The 25,675-nt window shown below is 38.2% G+C and overlaps 1 protein-coding gene across 1 annotated transcript in view; it reads right to left on the minus strand.

Moving 5' to 3' along the window:
* The window catches only part of LOC105224907 (protein singed), a 31,934-nt gene extending 8,311 nt beyond the window's left edge, over nt 1-23,623 (minus strand). The window contains exons 1-2 of the mRNA XM_049455407.1: nt 23,450-23,623; nt 7,347-7,637 (exon numbers count right to left, since the gene is read on the minus strand). Of these exons, the coding sequence (XP_049311364.1) occupies nt 7,347-7,551 (205 nt within the window). The 5' untranslated portion in view covers nt 7,552-7,637; nt 23,450-23,623. The remainder of the gene's footprint in view (nt 1-7,346; nt 7,638-23,449) is intronic.
* Between the last annotated feature and the right edge of the window lie 2,052 nt (nt 23,624-25,675).

Genomic DNA, 25,675 nt, shown 5'->3' on the forward strand with positions numbered 1-25,675 from the left:
CAGAAAAGAAGAAATATGCTGAGCGCGATTTTCGCCAAATAAAATGTTTTGTGATAACTTTGAAAAGGAAATGAACACAAAAGCACAAGCAAAATTAACGAAAATCTAGCATTGTTTTGTGCAAATGCTTTTTGGCTCGTTTTGTCCAAAAACAATTGAAAGCAGAAACTGAACAATCGGCTAATTATGCATCTTGGGCGCTTTGAAAGCTATCGCGCGAACTAAGAAGATTAAGATTAAATGATTGATGATAGATAATGCGCGGGGTAACAGCGGAAAATGAAGAAGAGCGGTAACAGCTATTCGCGGAAAGAAAAGCTTTGTTTCGCATCTGCGTTTTCGTTGCGATTGTTGGCAACAGCGTATGGACATGTAAAGCCGGCTATTATTTGGCTAATTTGACGCTTGCCATAACAATCTTCAGCTGATGAAAGTGTTAAAAATCAACACAAATCTGTAAGTGGCGAAAAGTCGAAAAGTGTTTTCAAATACGCAATTCGCCTTTACGAAGAGGAAAGTGTTAATGTGACTTTGTGTTTGGCCAAACGAGGCTTCAAATTGTTGTGCACATATTTATTTTCTTAACGCAAAATTAGTAATTACTTTTTCTCTTTTCGTAAACAATATCGGTCATTAGAGGCGAAGACATTAAATAATGTTTGCGCAGAAAACAGTTCGTATCTGTTTTTCAAACAACTTTTACTCTCAAAAATATGCATATATGGTATACTTTCAACACATAACACACATATATGTATGTATGTGTTCATGCTTGCATTGGCGCTTATATTTATCTAACTTTAATGAAGTTTATTTTGCGACAGACAGTTGCATAAAGCGTGAGTCGCCGGTCAGTGACACAGTTCAAGCCCTGTAGGAAAAATATACCAGCAAAAGTTAATAAGCTACCATTTTCTGAATATAAAACAAAAATTGGATGCGTTACTGTTGTTGCAATGACAAACAACACTCAACAAATATTTTTGGTTAACGCTATCAGGGTAACAGTACTTAGTCGACTATGACTATGGGTGACTAGCGATTGCGTAGCGTCGTCTTTAGTGGAAACGATATTATTCTGAGTTTTTTTTGTGGTATTTATAAGTAAACAGATGACGAGAACAACAGAAGAAAGATAAATATTATAGTATTATTTTTTTAAATAAGAAGTTTAAAGCATAAGAAAAAGTTAAAATACGAAAATTTTTTATTCAACTCTTAATGCCAATTCATGACTGTACCACATTCGTCTAAATATGATAGTTAGTCACTATTATTGATAACAAAACTATTGAATTTGTAACGGCTGAAATGTTATAACCTCAAAAAAAGTTCATAAATTTCATAAATTTTCATGTAGAAGAAGATGATGAGAAATGTTATAACCTCAAAAAGTAATTCATATATTTTTTATATAAAAAATCCATCATGAGATTGCTTACTGGGCGAGCTCATATGAATATTATGAACATGGCATGTTCATAAATAAATATAAATTTTTCTTTTATTTTGTTGCATTTGAAATATTTTTTTGAGAGTTTTTAAATTTCACAGAATTTTACGCTTAACGATTTCACTAAAAGCAAGCACTTATAAAATGTAAATTCAGAGAAAACGAATATGAGTATGGTTGTTGGGGTTGTTGGCATATGCATAAAATTTAAACTTCCACTTCACATCCATAAAATTGCTGAACAGAGAACAAACTTGTAATAGATATATATGGTGTATACATATGTATGTATACATATGTACATATATATTGATAGTTTGTGGATGTGCACATTGTAATAAATTGAATGCAGGTGATAGATGCAAATATTTCCTTTGTACTCTTGTAGAACCCCCAGAGGTGATCTAGTTAATGATGCCTAGAGCAAACTAAAATTATGGAGGGAAAACTTCTCCAGCCTGCTGAACGCCTATGAAAGCATAACAACAAAAGTTGGTGAACCCTGTTTCCCAATCGATGAAAATGGAGCAGACATTCCATTGCCCGGCCATGAAGAAGTTCGAATACGAGTAACAATTACCCGTCTGAAGAACAAAGCGGTGGGTGTCAATGGATTGCCGGCTGGAGCTATTGAAATACGGCAGCAAAGAACTCATAAAGATCATGCCTCAGCGTCTTTGTAGAATATGATTGGACGACAACGTGGCCGACGATTGGAATTTAAGTATGATCTGCTCAATCCTCAAAGGGGTAGTACCCTCTATCTTCGCCTACTACTATATGAAAGATTAAAGTAGACCGTCAACAAATTAATTAAGCCTTATCAGTGTGGCTTCAGGTCTGCAAAATCAACAACTGACCAGTTATTCACCATGCGCCAAATTTCCGTCAGGATCGGGAAAGACCTCTCTGAGCTGTTCGATACCAAACGACATTTCAGACAAGACGACTCCCTACCCTGGTACTTCTTCAATGTACTGCTAGAGCAATTAATTCGAGCTGCAGAGCTGAATAGAGTCCTGCTATATGGTGCACAAGCTAGGACGATGACAACATCTGATGAGTCGACGTTACGAGCTTTACGAGAGAAAGGTTCTACGGAAGATTTATGGTCCTTTGCGCATTGGCCACGGCGAATATCGCATTCGATGGAACGATGAGCTGTACGAGATGTACGACGACATTGACATAGTTCAGCGAATTAAAAGACAGCGGCTACGCTGGCTAGGTCATGTTGTCCGGATGGATGAAAACACTCCAGCTCTGAAAGTATTCGACGCAGTACCCGCCGCGGGAAGCAGAGGAAGAGGAAGACCTCCACTCCGTTGGAAGGACCAAGTGGAGAAGGACCTGGCTTCGCTTGGAATATCCAACGAGTATATAAACGACTGGCGCGCTGTTGCTGACTTGGCTATAATCGCGTAAGCGGTGTTACGCCTGTAAAGAAGAAGAGATTCTAAGACATCTCAGTGAACCCTTCTTTATTAAATAGATAGCACATTGAATAGTTAATGAATCGTTCAAGGGCTTACCTGTATATTGGGTCGTTCGCTAAGCAATTTCTTTTGATAACAGCAGCGTATCTTATTGAATCGTCGAATAAGAACTCTCAGTATTGACATGAAACGTCTGGGACGAAGCATGACATATGGGTTCCTCATGTTCTTACAGAACGAAATTGCAATGAAAAGTGGGTTGTTTAAAATAATGTAAAGCGCAAGAGATCGTGGTCTATAAAGGATGAAACAGCTCAAACCACTTCGAAGACCGTAAGTCACCAAAAAAAGGTTCTCCCATCAATTTGGAGGGGTTTCAAAGGGATCGTTTATGTTGAGCTTTTGCTCGACAATACCATGATTAATTCTGAAGTGTATTGCGATAAGATTATCAAATTGTGTGATGCACTCAAAAAGAAGAGGCTAGAACTTATCAATAGAAAAGGTATGGTGTTCCAGCCGGATAATGCGAGATCACAAGTATTATGACTCATCAACAGCTTTTGCAGCTCGAATGGGATGTTCTACGACACCATAATATTCTCCTGACTTGGCATCTTTGGACTATAACTTTTTCTGGTCTCTGCAAATTTGTATGGATGGGAGAACCTTCACGTCAAAAACCACTTGATCTAGTTTTTTGCTATTTCGGACTAAGTAGGGCATTGTTCCACACATCCAATGTTGCTTCTGCGACTAGTAGAGACACCAGAGCACATATTCCTGGACTGACCCGCAATTGCCAAAATAAGGAGTCAGGCGATCGGGCAGTTGTATCCGGTGAGAGAAAGCTTTACACTCATTAATCCAGGAACCTTACTAAGACTCTTTGATTTGACTGGGTTAAACTAGGTGTTGTAAAAACAGGAAAGAGCACAATATGCTCTGAAATGCAATGCAATCCTCAAAGTGAATCTAATTTAATAAAAGATATTTGTTAGCGTGGAATCAATATCTTACTCGAAAGATGGCAAAAGTATGGAATCAAAAGGCAGAATTTATAATTCCCTAAAATGTTTTACATAATGAAAAAATCCTGTTTAAATTATACTATTCTACTAAAAAGTGCACTTGATATAACCTAATATCAATAAACACCGGAATTTGGCTTGCTGTCATAAGGAAAAGCTTTTCTTTAACTGACGTCGATTTTAGTCTCCTCCTACTCTTATAGAATCTTCATGTCGTCCTGGCAACACAGCGAGAAAGTATCGATTTGCTAAGCGCGCATAATTGGAACACTAACTAACTGTGCCGACATGCATAGGTCATCATACTGGATTTTGTGGCACGCGGATTTTCGTTGCAATTTGCTAGCCGTGGCACACCTCTAAATCAAATTTGGCATTTAAATTTGTTCAACACGACAACGCGATCACTGTCTTCCGCCTCTGTTTGGGCCACGACACACCCAACCGCAATTATGAACGTTTCTATGTATGTATGTGTGTGTGTATAAATGAATTTTGAATGCTGAACGTGCAACGTTCGTAATTTAATGCATCGAGCTCAGCTGATTGCTTATCGCTTACCAATAGCCGCGGCAACAACAACATACACAACCACAATAACAAAAATAACAACAACAACAATGCTCAAAGTGAGAAAATCAGAATGGCTAAACTTAATACTGTCGATTGCAAACAGTTAGGTTTGTTGCATGATTGCGAAATGCTTGAGCAAACAAGGTGTACCGTTGCGCGGCTGTTGCCAAGCGCGCTGATACGAGGCGCGATATAAGCCACCGCAGCTGCTAAGCGTTGTTGTTGCACACTGCACTATGATTTATATGGCAACAATCGCCAGCTTGGCAGCCACGAAAACGCCGTGCAACAAGCGCACACACACACACGTACACATACAAGAATTGCAAACTAATCTTCGGCGAAAACGCATGTCAATTTGTATGTATGTATATGTGTGTGTGTGTGTGGGTATGCAAACAAATTTGAAAGGTTAAAGATGCGACAGCCGCCAAATCATGTGCGTGGCATGCAACAGAAATGTAGAAATAAATCAATAACAACAACAACAAACATTTTAATACAACTTAACGGCATACAAAAACAAGAACAAACACACAAATAACAACAACTGCAACAAACATTAAAAATGTTTAGCGAAAAATTGGAGTATGATGACCGTGCACCACAGCACGTTGCACGTTGCACATTCACAAGTTGCAATATTAATTTCGCATTGACCATTTGTTGCGCTATGTGTGCTCATTTGCTTGTTGACGTTGTTGGCGCTGCGCAGCCGGTCGGCCGGCCGGCCGTGTGGCATGCCACAATTTCGCTGCAACACGTCTCGGGAAAACAATGAACGGCATTGGACGTCTGGCGGTCGCCGTTATGTGCTGCCACCTTTTCCACACAATCACGTTATAAATTATGAACGTACAGTGGCCGCCAGCCAGCTGCTGTTGCTGCAACAATAACAACGCTTTTCGTGTCAGGCAATCAACTCGGTCAACATGCTACCAGCAGTCGCAGGTAAAGGCGGTCAGCGACGCGCTAGCAAATGCTCAGCTGCCATTTAATCTATTTTCTGCACAGCCACACAACCACACAGACGCACGGCCACGTTGCATGGCTGCAAGGCGCAAGATGACACCGCAAGTGTAGCAGTAATGAGAGCGTGTTGGCAAACGAGTAGTGTCACTGCATCATTTGCTTAATGCAAAAGCGACTCAAACTACATTTGTCTGTATGTATAGGAGACAATCTAAATTTCCAACTGCTTAGAGCGACAATGGCAAATGGAAATGTCCATTAACACCCATCAAATAGATATGAACACCATTAAAATATATAAATATGTTATTGTAAATTTTACGCGTTCATCAATTGGTGCGCGTTCCAAGTGCCTGAGAATTCACATGGCACAGAGAAATTTAGTAATAATAAAATTTTTCTATAATGCGCGCCATTTCAGTAAGTATGAATGCATGCATGTATTGATAATGTCATGGGAACAATTTTTAAAATTTTTTTATAAATCATGATCTTGGGAAAATTGAAAAAGTAGAAAACGAGCACAAGAGGAACGACACACACCATCTATTCGTCGATTTGACAGCACAAAAAGGAGCTGCATTTATGCCGCGATGTCTGAATTTGGTATCCCTGCAAAACTAATACGACTATGTAAACTGAAGTTAAGCAATACCAAAAGCTCCGTCAGGATCAGTAAGGGCCTCTCCGAGTCCGTCGATACCAAACGAGGTTTCAGCCAAGGCAACTTCCTTTCGTGCGACTTCCTTAATTTACTCCTGGAGAAAATAATTCGATCTGCAGAGTTGAATAGAGAAGATACAATCTTCTATAAGAGTGGTCAACTGCTGGCGCACACCGATGATATTGATATCATTGGCCTCAATGACCATTAGTTCTGTTTCTCCAGACTGGATAAGAAAACGAAGCAAACGGGTCTGGTAGTGAACAAGGGCAAGATGAAATATCTTCTGTCATCAAACAAATAGTCGCCGTACTCGCTACTTGGCTCCCAGTCATAACTTTGAAGTCGTAGATAATTTCGTCTATGTTGGAACCAGTATTAACACCAACAACAAGGTCAGCCTCGAAATCAAACCCAGGATAACTCTTGCCCACAGGTGCTACTTTGGACTAAGTAGATAATTGAGAAGTGAAGTCTTTTCTCAAAGAACAAAGACCAAGCTCTAAAAGCACTCATCATCCCCGTCCTGCTATATGGTGCGGAGACATGGACGATGACAACATCTGATGAGTTGACGGTATTAGTTTTCGAGAGAAAGGTTCTGCGGATGATTTGTGGTACTTTGCGCATTGCCAATGACTAACACCACCGTTGATGGATAACGATACGAGATATAGGACGACATTAACATAGTTCAGCGAATTAAGAGACAGCGGCTACGCCGGCTAGATCGTGTCGTCCAAATGGATAAAAGCACTCTAGCTCTGAGAGTATTCGACGGGGAAGCAGAGGAAGAGGAAGACCTCCACTCCGTTGGAAAGACTAGGTGAAGAAGGACCAGGCCACACTATACTGGGGCGCTGTTGTTAACTCGGCTATAACCGCCTAAGTGGTGTTTATACCAATGAAGAAATACACCGAGAACATATTCAGAAAGTTGCTGTGCCATTTTTGCTTCGTCTCCCGTTTAAGTGTCATGTCACTTAATAATGTCCCATCATTTATTCAAAACCAGCCTTTAGTCAAAATTATGACTCTTTTTCGGTTGATGTGGGTTTAAGACTGCAACCACCGCCGGTTTAAACTTTTCTAGTCTTTCATAAAGAACTTCACAAAGGTTCTCACAAATATTGGCACTAAATTATATTTTAGTTACAAAATATTTTATAATCAAACGGAACATAATGTAAATGCAACAAGTTCTACACAATACTCACTTTCGCCGGTATTTGATGGCTCCAATGTCCATAGTTGTTTCTTCTTGAGGCTGGCGCCATTCGCATTCAACTTGAAGCCGAAAGTTTCAGCCGTCATATACCTGTGTGCGCCATTAATCAGGCCAATGGTCCACCAGCCCTTCTGCTGATTCTGTGATATAATATCACCGTTCGTATGGTTCAGCTCATAGCTTTGACCATTCATTGTACTGCTTACTGGTTGAGGAGCAATGGTGACGACTTTAATGAAACTGACGAGGTGTTGGAAAATGCGGGACTAAGCTGATGAATCTGTAATAAAGAAGAAGAAGCATAAATTGAGGTTGATAATAAGCAGTGAATATGTATTCGGTTGATGTGTGAGCTTTAATTAATTGCTCAATTTGTGCGAAACTAAAGACACCGATATAAGCGCGTCAATCATAAGCTAAAATATTTCTTCAACATTTTCAAACATAAATCTGCCAAGCGGCTAAGTGCTTGCTCAAACTGCTAACGAAGTCTACAGTGGAAATGCGGTGTTAGTGGAACGAGTATTTCAACAAACCGGAACGGTTCTAACGAACACTTTAATGAAATATGTGGCAGGCATGCGTGGAACTCGACGAAACTCACAACTCGCGTACAATCCTGCCAAGCACCTAAGCAATTGTATATGTATTTATGTATGGACTCGGATTTGGTGATGATAGTCGTCATCACTCCAGTCCATCGCTATCCATAAGCCTCTTTTTCGGCCGATTACGCATTTTTAAGCGATTGTCTTTCATTTAACAAATTGCAAATCACAAATTCATATGCAACGCACAACTGCAACTGCTTTCGCACAGAACGCGCTTTGCATTTTTATAAACAAGCATGCGCATGCGCCATACACAAGACAGGGCTGGGAGCTGACATCAATGTTTGTATGGCTAAATTTAGAAAAACGGCGCAGAGTAACATAGAGGCAAGACGACAGCATTCAGAGGAATTGGGCGCATCAGTCTTTGCTTCGTTCGTACATATGCTCGTGTGTCGTATGATGACAACGGCGGCAGCGAAGACGCAGTGACAGGAAGCTAGACGTCAGTGACGCCACAGATGCCGCCACCGATTTGCGACGATGAACTACTACGATTACAATGCATAAAGCGTTCAATAAAGATATAAATTAATTATTGCAGGAGGTGACGGTGGGGATTATTGCTTCGGCTGCGATGTAAATAAACCGAAATCAATTATATTGAAAGCACTTACGCGAAGCATGACGCTTGCAATTCAAAGTGCTGGCAAGAAGTGCTTATTGAACTTCAACGGAAGAATTAGAAAATACAGGTAGAAATTAATCGATTTTTAGTTTTTGTTTCCACCAAGAAAACTAATATGGTAAGGCCATATTTCATTATGTAATATATAGAGTGATTTTTAGAGTCGTAAAATTTCCTAGAGAGATAGCTGTCAAATAAGCTGTCTTCGACCTCCTCGAGTGGTGTTGGTTGATTGGCGTAAGCCTTTGATTTAACATACTTCCAAAGGAAAGACTAGAAGCGTTAAATCGCGTGACCTTAGCGGCCATTTCTCGAATTTAAGGAACCACCAAACGCAATGTGTCCATGTTTGGACGTCCTATATGAAGCAGCGCTTCGTCCTGTTAGAAATAGAGATTGTTCGCATCGATTTTATCAAATTCTGGGAAAAAGATGGTCGTCTTCGTATAATAACGCTCGCTACTGAGGATGATTGATCATTTCGAAAGGAATAAGGCCCGAAGATGACGCTAAGCTAAAACCCACACCAAAAGGTAAATTTTTAGGGAAGCACAAGGATTCTACTCGTCCCAATAGCGACAATTTTGTTTGTTGACAAAGCGTTTAAATCACAAAATAAGAAGTTCAAAGAAAATCGCGGCCAATCGGCAAGGCGACGGCCATTCAAATGGTCTATCGGCTTCAGTTCTTGTGCCAACACAATCTTATACGGATCCAGAGCCAAATCCAACCGCAAAATTCACCATGTTGTTATCGGAGAGAGACTTAAATGGTTGGACGGCTTACAGGGTTTGCTCGGAAAGTAATAGGAATTGTCAGTTGTCTCCGAGCAGCTGGCGAGTCAGGACAAACATTTTCGCGCGATGAATTTCTGTGAGTGGTGCAAGCCGAAAATAGAGGTACGCAATTAAATTCTGTGTGAAACTCGGTAAATCTGCGACAGAGACGTTTGATATGACCAAGCAGGCTTACTCAGATGTTGTTTTCGCAACAAGTGGTGTGTTTCGGTGGCACCAAGCCTTTTTGGAGGGCTGGGAAGAGGTCGCTGATGACGACCGTATTGGAAGCAAATCCAAAGTGAAAACGATGCTCATTGCCCTTTTTGACATAAAAGGCATTGTCCGCGATGAATTTGTTCCTCCTGGACGAATCGTCAACGCTAAGTTTGACGTCTTCAAAAGAATTAAACGAAAGGTCAATCGGGACCGACAAGACATCGCAGCCGATTGGAAGTTGCACCACGACAACGTCCTGGCTCACACCGCTTTTCTTGTGAACAGCTACCCAACCAAGGCCCGGTAACCCGCACGCTTCCTGTAGCCGCCCTACAGCTCAGATGTGGCCTCCACAAGCAGCTTACCCAGAGGGGATCAAGCAGCTGCACATCAGCTCTAAAGGTTAAGCAGAATGCCTTCCATGACGCCTTCAAATGATTGAAAATTGCGCTGGTCACTACACTGCATCGAGGCAGAAGGAGTCTATTTTAAAGTTTTTTAAAGATTTGTGACGATTCTTTCAATAACATTTTTTAAATCGACTTCGTCTTATACCTTTCTGGAAGCAATTCCTGTAAACGATGCTCTTGATTCGAATTTTTTCACAATGACCCTGAAGGCATACTTTCGCCATGATTTGCCCTTGCTACGGGCTTTTCTTTAACGGAAATGTGGTACGCGAAGAGCTCTTACAGTAGCCATTGATTTAAGCGAATTCTCGTAATAATCTCAAGCTAATCTAATCAATATCCAAGCGTTGTATGACACGTTGTGTGAAACCGATTTTTAGTGAAATTGGGGGGCACCACGACAACGTCCTGGCTGAACCACCGCCTTCTTGTGACAAAATCCCTATTGAGACACTGTACCCAACGCTTCCGCGTAAAGCCCAGAGCTTGGACTTGAATACATAAGTATATAAATACATTGATGTCCCACGTGAATAATACAATGTTGAGAGCTGAATACCCACGAACAGTGATCCCGACAGCAGACAGTCATATGAACATACATAGGCATATGTTATATTCTGAAGTGCGCTTCAACTCCAGATCGCACTCAGCGCTAGGCCAATCTGCCTGCGTCGAGGCAAAACAAGAAATGCTATCAGACATGTTCATGTAAGTAAGCGAAATATCTTCATTGCAAATTACACGACACGATCAGAATCACGGAATTCAATTACTCCAAAGAGAAGAAGACAGAATGAGAGCACTTTGCTAAATTTATAGGCCATAAATGAATAAACAATAATGGCGGAGTTAGGGGCCTGGTTACATAACTATGTATGTATGTATGTATATACCCATGAACCAAATTAAAGACTAGACTAAGTACGTACGTATGTAAACTTGTAAGCATTGGCCGGGAGAATAGTACCGCAAGCAATTTCAATTAAAAAATTAGTACACCAACAAAATGATTTATTTGTGATAACCGAAATGTGAGAAAACTAGTAAAGGAAGTGAGAATTCGTGGACTGAAGCGAAATTCTTGCTCAAACATCATTTATATTATGAAGAAGGCGCAGAATTTCCGGCGTAAACGCTTACAAGAGCAACAATACACGTAAGAGCGGCGAGGTGAAGCTTAAGGCAAGCTGCTTATGGTGGCCAGACTGCTCAATAAGCGCACCGCTGGGCATTACACGCGCTTGTTTGATCAAGAGAGGTGCGCGGTAGGTGCAGAGTGGTTGAAAAGGAGTCAGAAATTTGCACGTATGTATATTCCCTCAGCTCACAGCTCACTTACATACTATGTGCATGAGCGCTTAAGTGCTTATAAGTCAGTGGCCAATGTAAGGCTTGTTGGGTGTGGACTCGCATACTAAATAAGTGCGGCGACAAAGAATAATAAATGCTAAAGGCTGTTAAATCGGTGGGACCAAGCGGCGGCGGAATATCTTCATTGCAATTACAACGACAGCAATATACATAATCACTGGGAGAGTAATGTAGAAAAGGCTGCAATATAACAAAGAAGGAGACAGAATTGGAGAGCACTTTGCTGTAATGATAGATAGCAAGGTTGGCAGCAAAAACCTAACTGAAAAAGGGAAGAATACCAAAAATATGTATAAACACCACTTCCGAACCACACCAACTTAACTATAAACTAGATCATTGCGTACTATGTAGCAACTTAGTCAAGTGGAGGGTACTTGCAATATCGTTTATGGCAGAAGTGCCAGTACGAACGCCCAATCTATTTACAATTAAAAAATTAGCGGCACCAACAAAATGATTTTACATACGTAGCCGAAAAATTCATGTAAACATTGTAAGTAAATTTGTGATATTCAGCTAAGGCGAAATTCTTCAGCCATAAAACCAGCATTTAATCACTTATTTAAGATACTAATAAAGTCAATTTTTATGCCTGAAGATCTAAATCTAAGTACATTTAATGATGGTGTTTATGGTGCCAGACTCGTCAAATCACCGGGCTGGGACATTACAAACTGTTAAGATCAAGAAGGTGATACATAAGTGGAATGCTAGAGTGGTCCATAAAAAGAAAGAAATCAGAATATTAACGCACCTATGTATAATTTAAAACCTCACAGTTTCTCATGCTACTATACTATGTGTCTGAGTCGGTTTTTTTAAGTCTGTTACAATTTGTCAGTGGCCAAATATAGGCCTGATATAGTGGACTCCGAACCATACTAATTTTATCAGTGATTCGACAAGCTTAGAAATAACTGTATGTCAAATATCTCGCCAAATGGCTCTAACTTGATTCCGGGAGCGGCGGCGGAAATCATTCAACTGTATGGCAGCTCTAGTTATAGCTGCGTCCGAAATAATTTTTTTCGGAGATCATCACTTTGTCCTCAAGGTATAATGAAGAAAAGTCGAATCGGTAGGGTTCCGAATTTGCGTGAAGATATCTCCCCCAATTAAAAAGTTTGTCATACAGTACTTGGTTCCGGAACAGACAATTTTGTATACAGCTATAGGTTTATAGTGATACGATTTAAAACAAACTTTCAGCAGAGATTCCGAGTTTCGTGAAGATATCATCGTCATAAAAAAAGGTTTCCATACAAGCAGTTTGCCACCGATCGTTCGTTTTGTCAAAAAAATCCAGCTAGTGGATGTTTACTGTGATCCGATCCGAAAAATTTCTTCGGAGTTTGCATTATTTTCTTAGATATTACTCCATGCCAAATTTCATGAAGATATCTCGTAAAATACTAAGAATAAATTTTTCCATACATTAGTCCTTATCCGATTTCAGTTTGTATGAAAGCTATTACCGCTACACATCGGCCTATATCGCCGACTTCAACGAGATGTTCGAGCATCGTTTCTTTGGAAGAAAAGAATGTGTGCCAAATTTCAGATCCCAAAGCTAAAAAACTGGTGGACTAGTTTTGGCGTATATATAGCAGACAGAAACTTGTTAGACGGACACTGCTAAATCGCACCTTAGATTCCTAAGCTAATCATTTATAGATATACTATGTATATACCGTTGTACAGAGCCATATCCGATGATCTGGGTTGTTCAAACATGCTGCGCCAACTTAATATACGTACATCATACCATTGTCCTGCTGAAGACATACTAACTTTTTATCCGCTGGCAAAGTGCTAACTTAATTCTCTAATATACGTTAACCTCACAGTACGACAGGATTTGGCTTTTATATTAAAAATTATTTGGTCCAAGACAACCATCAAAAAAAAAACAATAAAGCCCAAATCAGCTCTCCAGCGATTGACCCTCCATTTTTAAGTACTTAATTGGCTCAAATAATTTGGCGTAAAATCATTTTGGTTGGACTTACGACTAGCGGTTCGTCTGAACCAATCACAGAGCCACACCGCTCTTGGCGTGCCAAAGATGCAGCTCTTCGATTTACGCCTGCTCGCTCGAAATTCCTGCATTTCCTTACAGCGCGCTGGCTGCTGTGGTATGATGGGTGCAGAAACCTTTGTAATCCGCTGCAGGGAAAGCGTATAAAAAGTAAATACCACACAAAAAGCAATTTTCCGTTACCGTTGTTGTGTGTGTGTGGCACGAAAAAGTGTAGAAGTGTGCGCCACGCAGCGTGATCGCTGATCGTGTAAACTTCAAATATGCGCCAAGCGTATAATTCAATTAAGTTATGGTCTGTAAAAATAATATGCTATGTAATCATCAACGCACTACATCACTTACAAGCCAAACGCAACTCCAAAGGCCGTGTTGAAGTGGCGAAGCGGTCAGCTCGGCAGTGCAACGTCACGATGTTACCACCACGAATGATGTATATTGAACGGCGTTGAAAATCATGTCGGAGCTTATCGAATTGGCAGTAATGCATGTCTTTGTAGTGTTTATAACGTTTGAAATTTTTTTTGAGGTTGATAAGGATTTCCAGTTGTGACAGTATCACGTGGGATTTCAGACATGATGTCAAAGATGAAAAGATGCTCATATGCTTTGACAGATTTCATCATGAATAGACTTACTGAAAATACGAGCCAACGCTTGCAAATCATTGAATTTTATTACCAAAATCAGTGTTCGGTTTCGTAAATGTGTTTTATCGCTAAATTTTGTTCAGCGATGGAGGCTCATTTTTCTGGTTGAATGACTCACGTAAATGAAGCAAAATTGCGCTTTGGGGGTCGAAGAGCAACAAGAAGCCGTTCAAGAACTGCCCATGCATCCCGAATAACGACTCCACTGTTTTGGTGTGGTTTGTACGCTGGTGGATAATCATGGCACCGTATTTTTTCAAATTGAACTGCTGTTTGGACGCAACGTTACGGTTAATGGCGATCGCTATCGTTCGATGCTAGACAAACTTTTTGGTTGCCAAAAATGGATAGAACTGAACTTGGTTGACTGGTGGTTTCAACAAGATGGCGCCACATGCCACACAGCTGTATTCTATGGCCATTTTGTAGAGAAAGGGCAGAATTCGGACAACAAATTCATCTCAAGTTGTAATGGAAAAAAGCCCGTAAGTTGGCACCAAGATCATGCATTTAAACGCTCACTTAACTATTTTTTGTGGGCTACGTCAAGTCTAAAGTCTACAGAAATAAACCCGCAACTACTTGGAACACAGCTTTGAACGACCAACATTTCGAAGAATTCGGGCTCATTCCGCTTAGCGAAATTAGCTCGAAAAGTTGCAGGCGTAATTCAATTGGACGTTTATGGCAAAGTGCCAAGACAGCAGCCGCTTGGTCAACATTTGATAATTATACATATCCCTTCAAAATACTGTAAACTGTCATGAACCATTGCATCTAACGTTGTGCAAATAAAGAACCGATGAATTTTGCAAACTTTTTTAAAAAATTTTTTTTTTTAAAAAAGTTATCAAGCTCTTAAAAAAAAAAATCACGCCTATTTATTCTACATCTAACGGGTGATTATTTTGAGGTAGGATTTAATTGCATGGTAGGATTTATTGACAACTCGTAACATCACGTGGATTTCAAACTGGTTAAGATCAAATGAGAACATGCTCAAGTGGGAATGCTTTGACATTTCCATCATGAATAGATGTTACTATCGAGCAACGCTTATATAATTACCAAAAGCAAGTGTTCGGTTTCGAAATGTGTTTTGAGCGCGCGTGTTTTTGTTCAGCGTGAGGCTCATTTCTGGTTTGAATGGCTACGTAAATAAGCAATTTTATCAGTTGCGCACTCATTGCCTTGTAGAGCAGTACTCAATGTCAAGCTTTCGTTGTCAAGAACTGTCGCTTCAATGCATTTTCCCGATACAACTGCACTTGATTTGGTGTGGTTTGCACGCTTGGTGGAATCATTGGACGCTAATTTTTTCAAAGATGCTGTTGGACGCAACGTTACGGTGAATGGCGATCGCGATCTTCGATGCTCAACAAATACCCTTTTGTTGCGTAAAAAGGGATATCTCGTCAACTGGAACTTGGTTCCATGACATGTGGTCGTTCAACAAGTATGGGCAGCTACATGCCACACAGCTCGCGATTCTATGGCCAATTTCACTGAGGGAGATTCCATCATTCGGACAATAACCCAATTCCGATCTCAAGAAATGGACCTCATCAGATGTAAAGTTGGCCTACCAAGTACCTGAATTCATGCGATGTAACGCCTTTAGACTATTTTTGTATGGGGACCATACGTCCATAGTCTAAAGATCTACAGAAAATTTCCTCAGCAAGCACTGATTCCGCTTGGAAGACACATTTCCGGAAGAATTTCGTGCAGATATTCTCGCCGAATGCTCGAAAAAGTTGCCCATACAAGTACTTGGACCCGATCGTTCCGATGACCATACCTAAACGCCAGCCGTGATCCGATCCGAACCAATTTATGAAATTTTCTTCAAAAGTAAATGTCCATGAACCAATCTAACGTTTTCAAATAAGATATCTGTAAAAAAAAAAGGAAAAAAAAAAAAAACAAGAAAGAATTTCCGTACACAAGCTCCTTATCCGATTGCAGGAAAAAAAAAAAAAGAAAGAAAAACACTATACTGGTCCGATATCGCCGATTTCATTCACGAAAGAAAGTTTTCTTGGGAAGAAAAGACATGTGTGCCATTTCAGAAAATATCTAAAAAGAAAAAAGAAGAAGAAAGAGGAGAAAAGTAAAAATATAGAGACGGATATGGCTAAATCGACTCAGCTCAGAAAGCTAATCATTTAGAGATATACGTATATACTTTACATGGTCTCCGATTTTTCTGGGTGTTACAAACATTGTTGCCAACTTAATATATATACCTTGTTCAAGACGTAATACTTTTTATTGAACACTGAAGAAGCTCTAATAATAGTTGACCTAAATAATTTGGAGATAAACTTTTTGAAAAGACAAACAGCAAAAAAAGTAAAAGCAACAGAAAAAGCGAAAAATTTTTAAAGTACTTAATTGGCTCAAATAATTTGGCGTAAAATCATTTTTACTTAAGCATCGTGACCAATCACAGAGCCACACCGCTCTTGGCGTGCCAAAGTGCATCTTCGCATTTTGCGCCGCCTCAGCTCATTACCTGCACCACAGCGCGCTGGCTGCTGTGGTATGATGGGTGCAGAAACCTTTGGAATCCGCTGCAGGGAAAGCGTATATAAAGTAAATACCACACAAAAAGCAAGAGAAGAAAAAAGAGTGTAAAAAAAAGAAAGCGTGAAAAAAGATCGTGTAAACTTCAATATCGCCAAAATATTCATTAAGTTATGGTCTGTAAAAATAATATGCTATGTAATCATCAACGCACTACATCACTTACAAGCAAATGCGCAAAAAAAGGCCTTGTGAAAAAAGAGAAAATAAAGGCGAAGCGCAGCACGCAGCCTAACAACGTCAGATTTACAACCACGAAGAAAGGAAGAGAAAGCTTGAGTGCGGAGTTATCGAAGCGAAAACGTTTGTGTGCTTATATCTAGTGTACATAAAATGTCAAAAAGAAATCTACTTATGCATTTTTTTGTAGTGAAAACAAAAGAAAAATTAAAAAGAAAGAAATCGCCGTTATTCAGGTATAAGAAGAAAGAAAAGAGTATCTGTTTTTTCTATTAATATATGGTAAGTAAAAAAAGAAAAAGAAGAAAAAAACATTTTAAAATAAAAAAAACGCATAAAATTTGCAGAAATCTCATCGGAAGAAAAAACGTTAGATGGGTCATACATTACTTTTGAAAAGATTTCATTAATGTTGACCGCGGAAGAAAAAGGAAAAAAGTCAATTTTGGAAGCAACTTTAAATCGAAAGCATTATCTTCGGCCGGAATAGCCCGAAGTAAATGTTTGTCATGAACCAACATCTTGAATAGTTGCTGGCTTATTCAAATAAACGTGACAAACAAAAAATAGTCTAAAAAAAAAATCGCATGATCTTGGTGGCCACTTACGGTCCATTTCTTGGATGAATGTTGTCCGAAGAAAAAATGGCCATAGATCGCGAGCTGTGGTGGCATGTAACCCTTCGCCATCTGTTGAAAAAACAATGTCAACCAAGTTCAGTTCTTCCTTTTTGCAACAAAAAGGAAAATCGAACGATAGCGTCGCCATTCCCGTAACGTTGCGTCCAAAAGAAAAAAAGAAAAAAAAGCAGTCCAATTCCACAGCGTACAACATACACCAACAGAAAAAGCTTTTTCCGAAGAGAAAAAGGGGAAGTTCTTGAAAAAGGCTTCTGGTTGCTCTTCACCCCAAATAAAGAAAAAAAACGTAGCCATTCGAACCCATCACATTAGAAAATCGCTGAACAAAATTTGTCGATAAGACACATTTCAACCGAACACTGATTTTGGTAAAAAAAAAAAAAATTCATGAAAAGTGCACGCGTTTGCTAGAAGTAAAAAAAAAAAGAAAAAATGAAAAAAAAGAAAAAAAGCATACTGAGCATCTTTCTCTTTGACACGCATGTCTGAAAAAGAAAAAAAAAAAAGTCAAAAAAACTATGCATTCAATCCTAACCTCAAAAAAGAAAACTTTGAAAGAAAATAAAAAAAGATCGATTTAGCAAAAAAAAAGCCACTTACAAAGAAGAAGTTAAAAAAAAAAAAAAAAGTTTGGAAAGATCAGACAGTAAAACAGTAAATACATAGTAACCACAGACCAAAAGGAAAAGGAAAAAAAAAATGAAGAGTTGTAGATGGAAAAAAAAAAAAAGGCTGTCAAAAAGTAAAAAAAGCAAAAAAAAAAGAAAAAGAAAAAAAAAAAAAATGAAAGAAAAGGAGTAAAAAAAGAAAAAAAGGAAAATATCAGAACTACTCCGCCATTTTTTGAAGGGAAATCCAATCACTGCCTCAGAAAAAAAAAAGGAAAAAAAAGAAGAAGAAAAGAAAAAAAAGAAAATAAAAAGAAAATTAGAAAGAAAGTGAAAAAAAAAAAAAAAAAGTCAAATAAAAAATATATTGGCGAGGGAAGAAACAAAAGAACCGATAGTATTTTCGACAGACTTTATTATAGCGTATGGTCTATTTTTAAAAAAAAGTTATCAAGCTCTTAGACACAATCACGCACTTTAGTAATTGCTAATTCGCGACAGGAGATCTACTTATGCATATGTGGTAGTTGTAGATTATGACTGCTATTGCGTGTTGTGGACTATGGCATGTAAGTTACTACTGCTGCTGCCATTGCGCATTTGTCACCAGTACTCGTGATCTGCCGTTATTCAAGTATACTATGCATGAGTTTATCATGTTTTTCTATTAATATTACTTTGAAATCTTGCATACGATCAGATTTAGAAAGCAGGCACTTAAAATATTTTGTTGATCTGTTAAAATTCGTTGGAAAGATCAGACAGGCGATCGACAGTAATAAATGAGTAACAAAAGACAATTCAACAAGATCATTGGATTTTTCAATGAACTAGCGATTTGTTACTGGGAAAAATAGAGCCTGAGTTCAAAATTTGATAAGTATGAAAGTACAACAAAAAAATAAAAAAATATAGTGACTTCGGGATTTCCCTTTGTAAGACTGTTTGACGTATAAACAGCATGTTCAAGTAGAACTTAGATATGATCTCCGGAAAAATGAACTAGTTTTTAATGCAGTCCCACTTTTGTGCCTTCCGGATCCTTTCGAGTTTTTTTCGAGTCCGTATACCACTGGTGCTGCCCCTTCAATAGCTCCGGTCGACCGTGAATCACTCCACTTCGCCTAACTACCGTGAGATAACCTCTAAACTTCTATCTTTGTAAAAGTTTTAACCATCTTCGTAACGCCGTCTCTAGGTAAGAAGCGCCAGTGGATGTATTTTCCCATAAGAATCCTCATTAATAAGTTTGAAGGCGACATTATTTTTTCCTTTGCCAAAACCCTCTGTTGTATTGATCACTAAATGCAGCGATGTGAACTTCAGCTAGACTTCAAGTGCTGCGGTTGGGCAAGTGCGCATTGTTCCTGAAGCGCAGACGCAGGCAAGTTTTTGTAGCTGCGATAGTTGAAGGCCTACCGAAGACTGCGTTGCCTTCGATCTCTAAGCAACCGCTCCATAAGTGACAATAGCCTTCCAATCATGTATACAGCCCACCTAACGATACCTGGCTTGCAACTCAGAGGATCTGACGTCTAGGCGTCTGCACTATCATGAGTGCCTGTGCTGTGGACAAGTGTTTAATTCACGTTCCTATTCCACCCGTAAAGTTGAGTCTAATGTATGGCCTAGAATTTTACCCTAGCTGTAAACACGTTCACCCTGCAACCAAGTGTTAGCGGCTCAATCCCGAAAGAGATTGTTTGCCTTTTAAAAAGGGACGACGGTTGACGTTGATATTTAACGCCATAACGTAATTGCACCATTACTTTACTAGACTTAAGCCACTTTGAACTATGCCGCAGAATGTGTTTCTAATTTATCATCGTTTCCATTATAATAATGTCATCGGCTTAACCTCTGGCGATCCTAATTTCCCAATTTTTTGTTGAGCAACTCAAGGAGCCCATCTACTACTAGTCTCCATAGTAGGGGGGAAGAACTCCACTCTATGGTTAGTAGTACCAAGTCTTACGCTCCCCACAGTGGTTTCAGCTATGCTAGCACGCAGTACAGCCTCTATCCATCTGCATACTGGAGCCGCCACATTCCTTTTCTCAATACATACATATCGATATTTTTAAATTCACATTTTCCTCCAGCTCGTATCTATTAAGTTGACTAGCACTGTAACGTTGCGCTACCATTCATGAACATTTATCAATTTTCTTGTGAATTTTGTAAAAGAAATACACCAATTTTTTTACAGTTATGTTGGCACAAAACACATTTTGCAGATCCTAATCAAAAAATCGGTAAATATTTTTTTGTAGCCGAGCGCTGGGTTGTAAGAACACGACCGATAACAATTGAATTGAGAAAATATGAAAGACACGAGACAGTGACATCTTATCAGAAAGATACAACGAACGAACGGTAGTTACACTACTTATTGCGGCAACTGTAACGAAAAATAAATTAAATGCCAACGCGGAGGCGCGGAAAAATTGTACCAATGCGCGCATAAAGAAGGTAAAAAAATTACAAAATTAAAACAAAGAGAAATTGCAACATTAATTAGCGAAGATGCCGAGGCAGTCGGAATTGGCAGAATACAGGGGGCTGCGAGAAATGCTCATTGCGAATGCCGAATACCGAAAGCGAGTGTGCAATGCATTGCTATCAACTGCATTTTACACCAACACACACACACAGGCACGCACACATACACGTGCGTTTAAATATGTACTTACGTAAGCGCATAAATGGCAGAGTTGATACTTAAGCTTTCAAGTTCGGCTGCGCGGAGGCGCCCCTTTTGGCAAGTTGGCGATAATGTGACCAACCAGTCCAAAGTCGTTTATCTGCTGCCAGCTGCAAGTGCCATTACAACAAAGTCGCCGTTTTATTTCACACATTTTTGTCATGGCCTTGCGAAGCGAAAGACGACGCGTTCGAATGGAGCAGAGACGAGCTTGTCGCAGCGGCCAGTGGGTGGAGCAAGGTAAAAGCGCATAAGTAGAAATTTATGTGACACGATACTGTTGACTATAAAAATTAATTTAATGCATCTAAATAAAGTGTACGAAGTCGAGATGGCACTTTACGAGTAAACCAGTCAATAAGACTTTAATTGTACTGTAAGGAGATATGTAATGTACAATATGTACAATTATATGTATGTCCATATGTGTGGCGTATGTAAAGTAGCAACAATTTGCAAAGAGGACACGCCGCATTCATGGCAGTATTGATACAAATTGCCAATGACATAAGCGGGCGGGCAGTGCAGCAAGGCAATTTAACATGACGCAAAGCTGACAGAAAATGGAGCGCACACCCTTTATGAAAGGAAAACAACAACACGTTATAGACTTGATCAACCAAGAGTTGAACTAAATTAACCATTTTTACTGTTTCAAACCGCTTGCTATCATTGCTATAATAAAACCTTGAACTTTAATCGCAGAATTTAACGATAACTTGAAAAACTAAATTTCGATTAAAAGTGCTTTAAAAGATTTTTTTAATCAAAAATGTGAAAAAAACATACAAAAACTCTTTCTTTTCCACTTAAAAAGCAAGAACATAAAAATTTAAATTAAAATTATAAATCGAAGCTATAAATATTATAATATAAATTTGATAAAATTTAATTTTACTATTATTACTATCGTAGACGAATAAGACACTAATTTTATCGAACAGAATCAATCATAATCAATTAAGCTATAATTTATGACATTGAAAAATAAAATTTGCATCATTAAAATTATCGATAACCTGAAAAACTAAGTACATATCTATAAAATTTGTATCATTAAAATTATCGATAACCTGAAAAACTAATTATCGATCAAATTTGTTACGAAATATTTTTTGATAGATTTTTCATAAATTTTTTCCAACGATTTTTATCGAATATTTTTATTAATATCTGAAATAAAGAAACTTTTTTCTAATTTTTTTCTTTGAAACAAAATTATTAATTTCTCAAATATAAAACGATTCGATTTACTAGCGGTTATCATTTTTATAATAAAAGTCATAATGTTGAAAGTGTCGATAACTAATTTAAATTAGAAATCAGAACCTAAAATTTAAAATTGCTCATTAAAATATAAGGACATAGGCTTTAAGCTTACTGCTATCGGAGATGAAAGCAGACAAAAATTTATCGAACGTAATCGAAAATATTCAAATAAAAAATAACCTATAAATTATGCCCTGAAAATAACATTTTTATTGTTAAAATTATCGATAATTTGAAAAATGTATTATCGATAAAAAATATCGATATATTTTACGATTTTTTTATAAATATGTTTTCGAAAGATGTTTATTAAATATTACTATGCCGTGAAAATAAGTTAAATTTATCGATAACTTGAAAAACTAAGAATCGATCAAAATTTTTCGATATATTTTGTATCAATTTTTTATAATTTTTTTTCGAAAGATTTTTAACGGATATTATTATAACAAGCTTGTGTTATCATTTTTTATCTCAAAAGATTTTTATCGAAAATTATTATTACTGTCTCAAATCAAAATAAACATATAAAACGATTCGATTTATTAGCAGTTACCATTTCAAAAACAAAAATTATAATTTTCGACGTTGAAAGTATCGATAACTAACTTTTGAGAAATTTTGAAAATAATAATATTTAAAATACATTTTTTTCCAAAAATTATAAAAAAATTGAGAAAAAAAATATATCGAAATAAATTTTATCGATGTTGTATTTAAGCTTAACTCAAAAAAGTGGTACAAAAACTAGTAAAAATTTAAAGCCAAAAAGCCAACGCCAATATATCACAGAAATATCGATAAAACATTTAAAATATCGATAAAATTTTATAAAAATCGATCAACTTATTTATAAAATGTTAAATATTTTTTGAAAAATTTAAATAAACTTTTTCGAAAAACTGTAGAATTAAACAAAAACCTATTCCAAAAGGTCTACATTCAAAAAATTTTGTATTCCACAGTCATTCTCTACATCTAAGATATTTAAGCGTGCTTATCGATTACCACTGAGCTATTATCATCACAGTAATCTACACCTGCACCTGACAGAGTGAGTAATACCAGCTTTTCAAGCATCTATCAGGTTCCTAAATCATTAAAGATCTACAGTTACTCTTCAACCGCAACTATTCACTTTTACCCAGTTTTCATATCGCACCATCTCTAGCAATGTGCATTCATCGAATATACCCATTTAATCTAACGGTAAACAGAGTGTAAATTCGTTTCCAATTCCTAACTTTCTACGAAGCTTTTAAATCTAGTAACCATGTTTTCTTGTTCTTAGCGACGGTACATGACATGTAAGCCTCTCCAATGAATAACGGTTTCCACTCCAAACACAAAACTCCACTCACGACACCGATACAGCTGTTAGAGCAAACTCACCGCAATTAATAATCCCGACCAGTTTGGTCCAACTACCCGTGAAACGGCGGCTTTTCGACACTTCCAAACCGAACCAAAACGAAAACGCAACAAACCAAGCAATCAAACCAGATTCAATTTAACAGACTTGAATTTCTGCACTGACGCGCCAATGTCGCACACCCGGCAACGGTCGACTGTTTTCAACGCGCCCGGCATTCCGTGTGTGCAAACATCCCAGCAGCGGCAGCACGCCGTGACAGGCGACGAAGCGAGCAGAACGTGTAACTGGGCTTACAGTGCGCCTCTGCTATTCGAGCGGTATATGCAGCTGATGCACACATGCACTTTGGATGTACATAGTTGTACATACCTACTTGTACTATGTACATTACGTGCATATGTATGTATGTATGGTATACACAACTTGGACCCAGTTGCATGGCAGTCCAATATGATTACTATTAGCGCCAGTGCACTCGGTTAAGCGCAAGTAACTGGCATTAGATTGCACTGCAAATAAGTGCACAGTACAGTGTTGCTGAATATAATAGCATCAGAAGATACCTTAATAAGTAATAAAGTTTTTTACATAAGGACTTTAGTTTGAACGGTCACTTTGTATGACAGTCATAAGCTATAGTGGTTTGATCCGAACCCTATGTTCGAAATTGTAGCAATACATTGAGTAATAATCTTTACCAAATTTTGCGAAGATTCCTGGTCGAATAAAAAAGTTTGCCATATAAGCACTCGATTCTTAATATACCCTGTTCAAGGTCTAGAAACAATATTACAAAGGGATTTTCAATAAGAGCGCTACAAGAGAAAGTACACTTGATGTCATTATGTGTGGAACTCGATTTCTTTTGCATGGCCGGCAAACACAGCCACGCTTGCAGATGTCCAGACGCTGAACCTAATTTTCGACGGTTTTTAAGCATAAATCGGCAGATTACTGCTGCAATTTCACGTTCGATATTCGTACGAAGTTCATCAATTGCTGCTGGCTTGTTGGCATAGACTATAGACTTGACGTAGCTCACACGAAATAGTTTAACGGCGTCAAAACGCACGACTTAGGCGGTCAATTAACTGGGCCATTTCGTGAGATAACACGTTCACCAAATTTGGTTTTCAATAAATCGATTGTGACATTCGCTGTTTAGCTTGTGGCGCCGTCCTGTTGGAACTACATATTATCCAAGTCCATATCATCCAATTCGAGCCAAAAATATTCGGTAATCATTGAGCGGTAGTGAATACCATTTACAGTAACGTGACGCTCTTGATCATCACAGAAGTAGTACAGCCCAATGACCAAACCAAACGTACGGATTTCTACCTGACCAATAACGCACATTTTGCTTATTGACGAAGCCATTCAGCTAGAAATGAGTCTCATCGCTGAAGATGATTTTTCGATGAAAATCCAAATCATTTTCAAGTTGTTGCTCAGCCCGATTCACAGTCAAGTTCAGTTCTTGCGTCAATTTGATATTGTAGGCCAAGATCTTTTCGCAAAATTCGCCACAACGACGTCAAAGAGATGCCCAACGTTTAAGAACGACGTGTGAGAGAGAAATTTTTTCTCTAGATGCTCAATTGTTGATCTGGCAGTACAATTATGACGACCATAAATTGGACGCTCTTAAAGTTGAGGTCACTGACTCCGAATTTCGGTAGTAAATTTAATAAATTCGACTCGTTGTTGGATCGTATATCTTTTCATGATGAAAGGGTAAACCTTACTGAAAAGAAATGTCAAAAGAGAGAGAAAATATATGGTGTGTTTTGATATCCCTATCGGTCTACTATTTGTAGTGCCCTACTGAAAAACCCTATATACTTAGGTGAAACCGTGAACCTATTTTTTCCACTTGAATTGAGCTTTTTCGAAAAACTTTCTTAAAGATATTAATATCAAGGTATAAAATTATCTATGAAAGAATACAAAAAATCATATTTAATCAATATCAATGAGAATTGTCAGGGTCAGCTATTATAAAATTCCTTTAACTAATAAAATTTTTTTGTAGCATAATTCAGAAATAGTAAGAAGAATACTGCGATGGTTAACTCCAAAAATTATTAGGGAGTTGCCACCTACTTTAAAGCTTAAGTCAAGCTAATTCAAGTTATAGGGGAAAACTACAATCAGATGAGTCTTAAGAAAGCTGGTTTAATTGTTGAAAATTTTTAAGTGGTGTTGCCACTTGTTAAAAAAATTAATTAAGTGATTAAGTC

This window comes from Bactrocera dorsalis, chromosome 4, assembly GCF_023373825.1.
Source record: "Bactrocera dorsalis isolate Fly_Bdor chromosome 4, ASM2337382v1, whole genome shotgun sequence".
NCBI classification, from domain to species: Eukaryota; Metazoa; Arthropoda; class Insecta; order Diptera; family Tephritidae; genus Bactrocera; species Bactrocera dorsalis.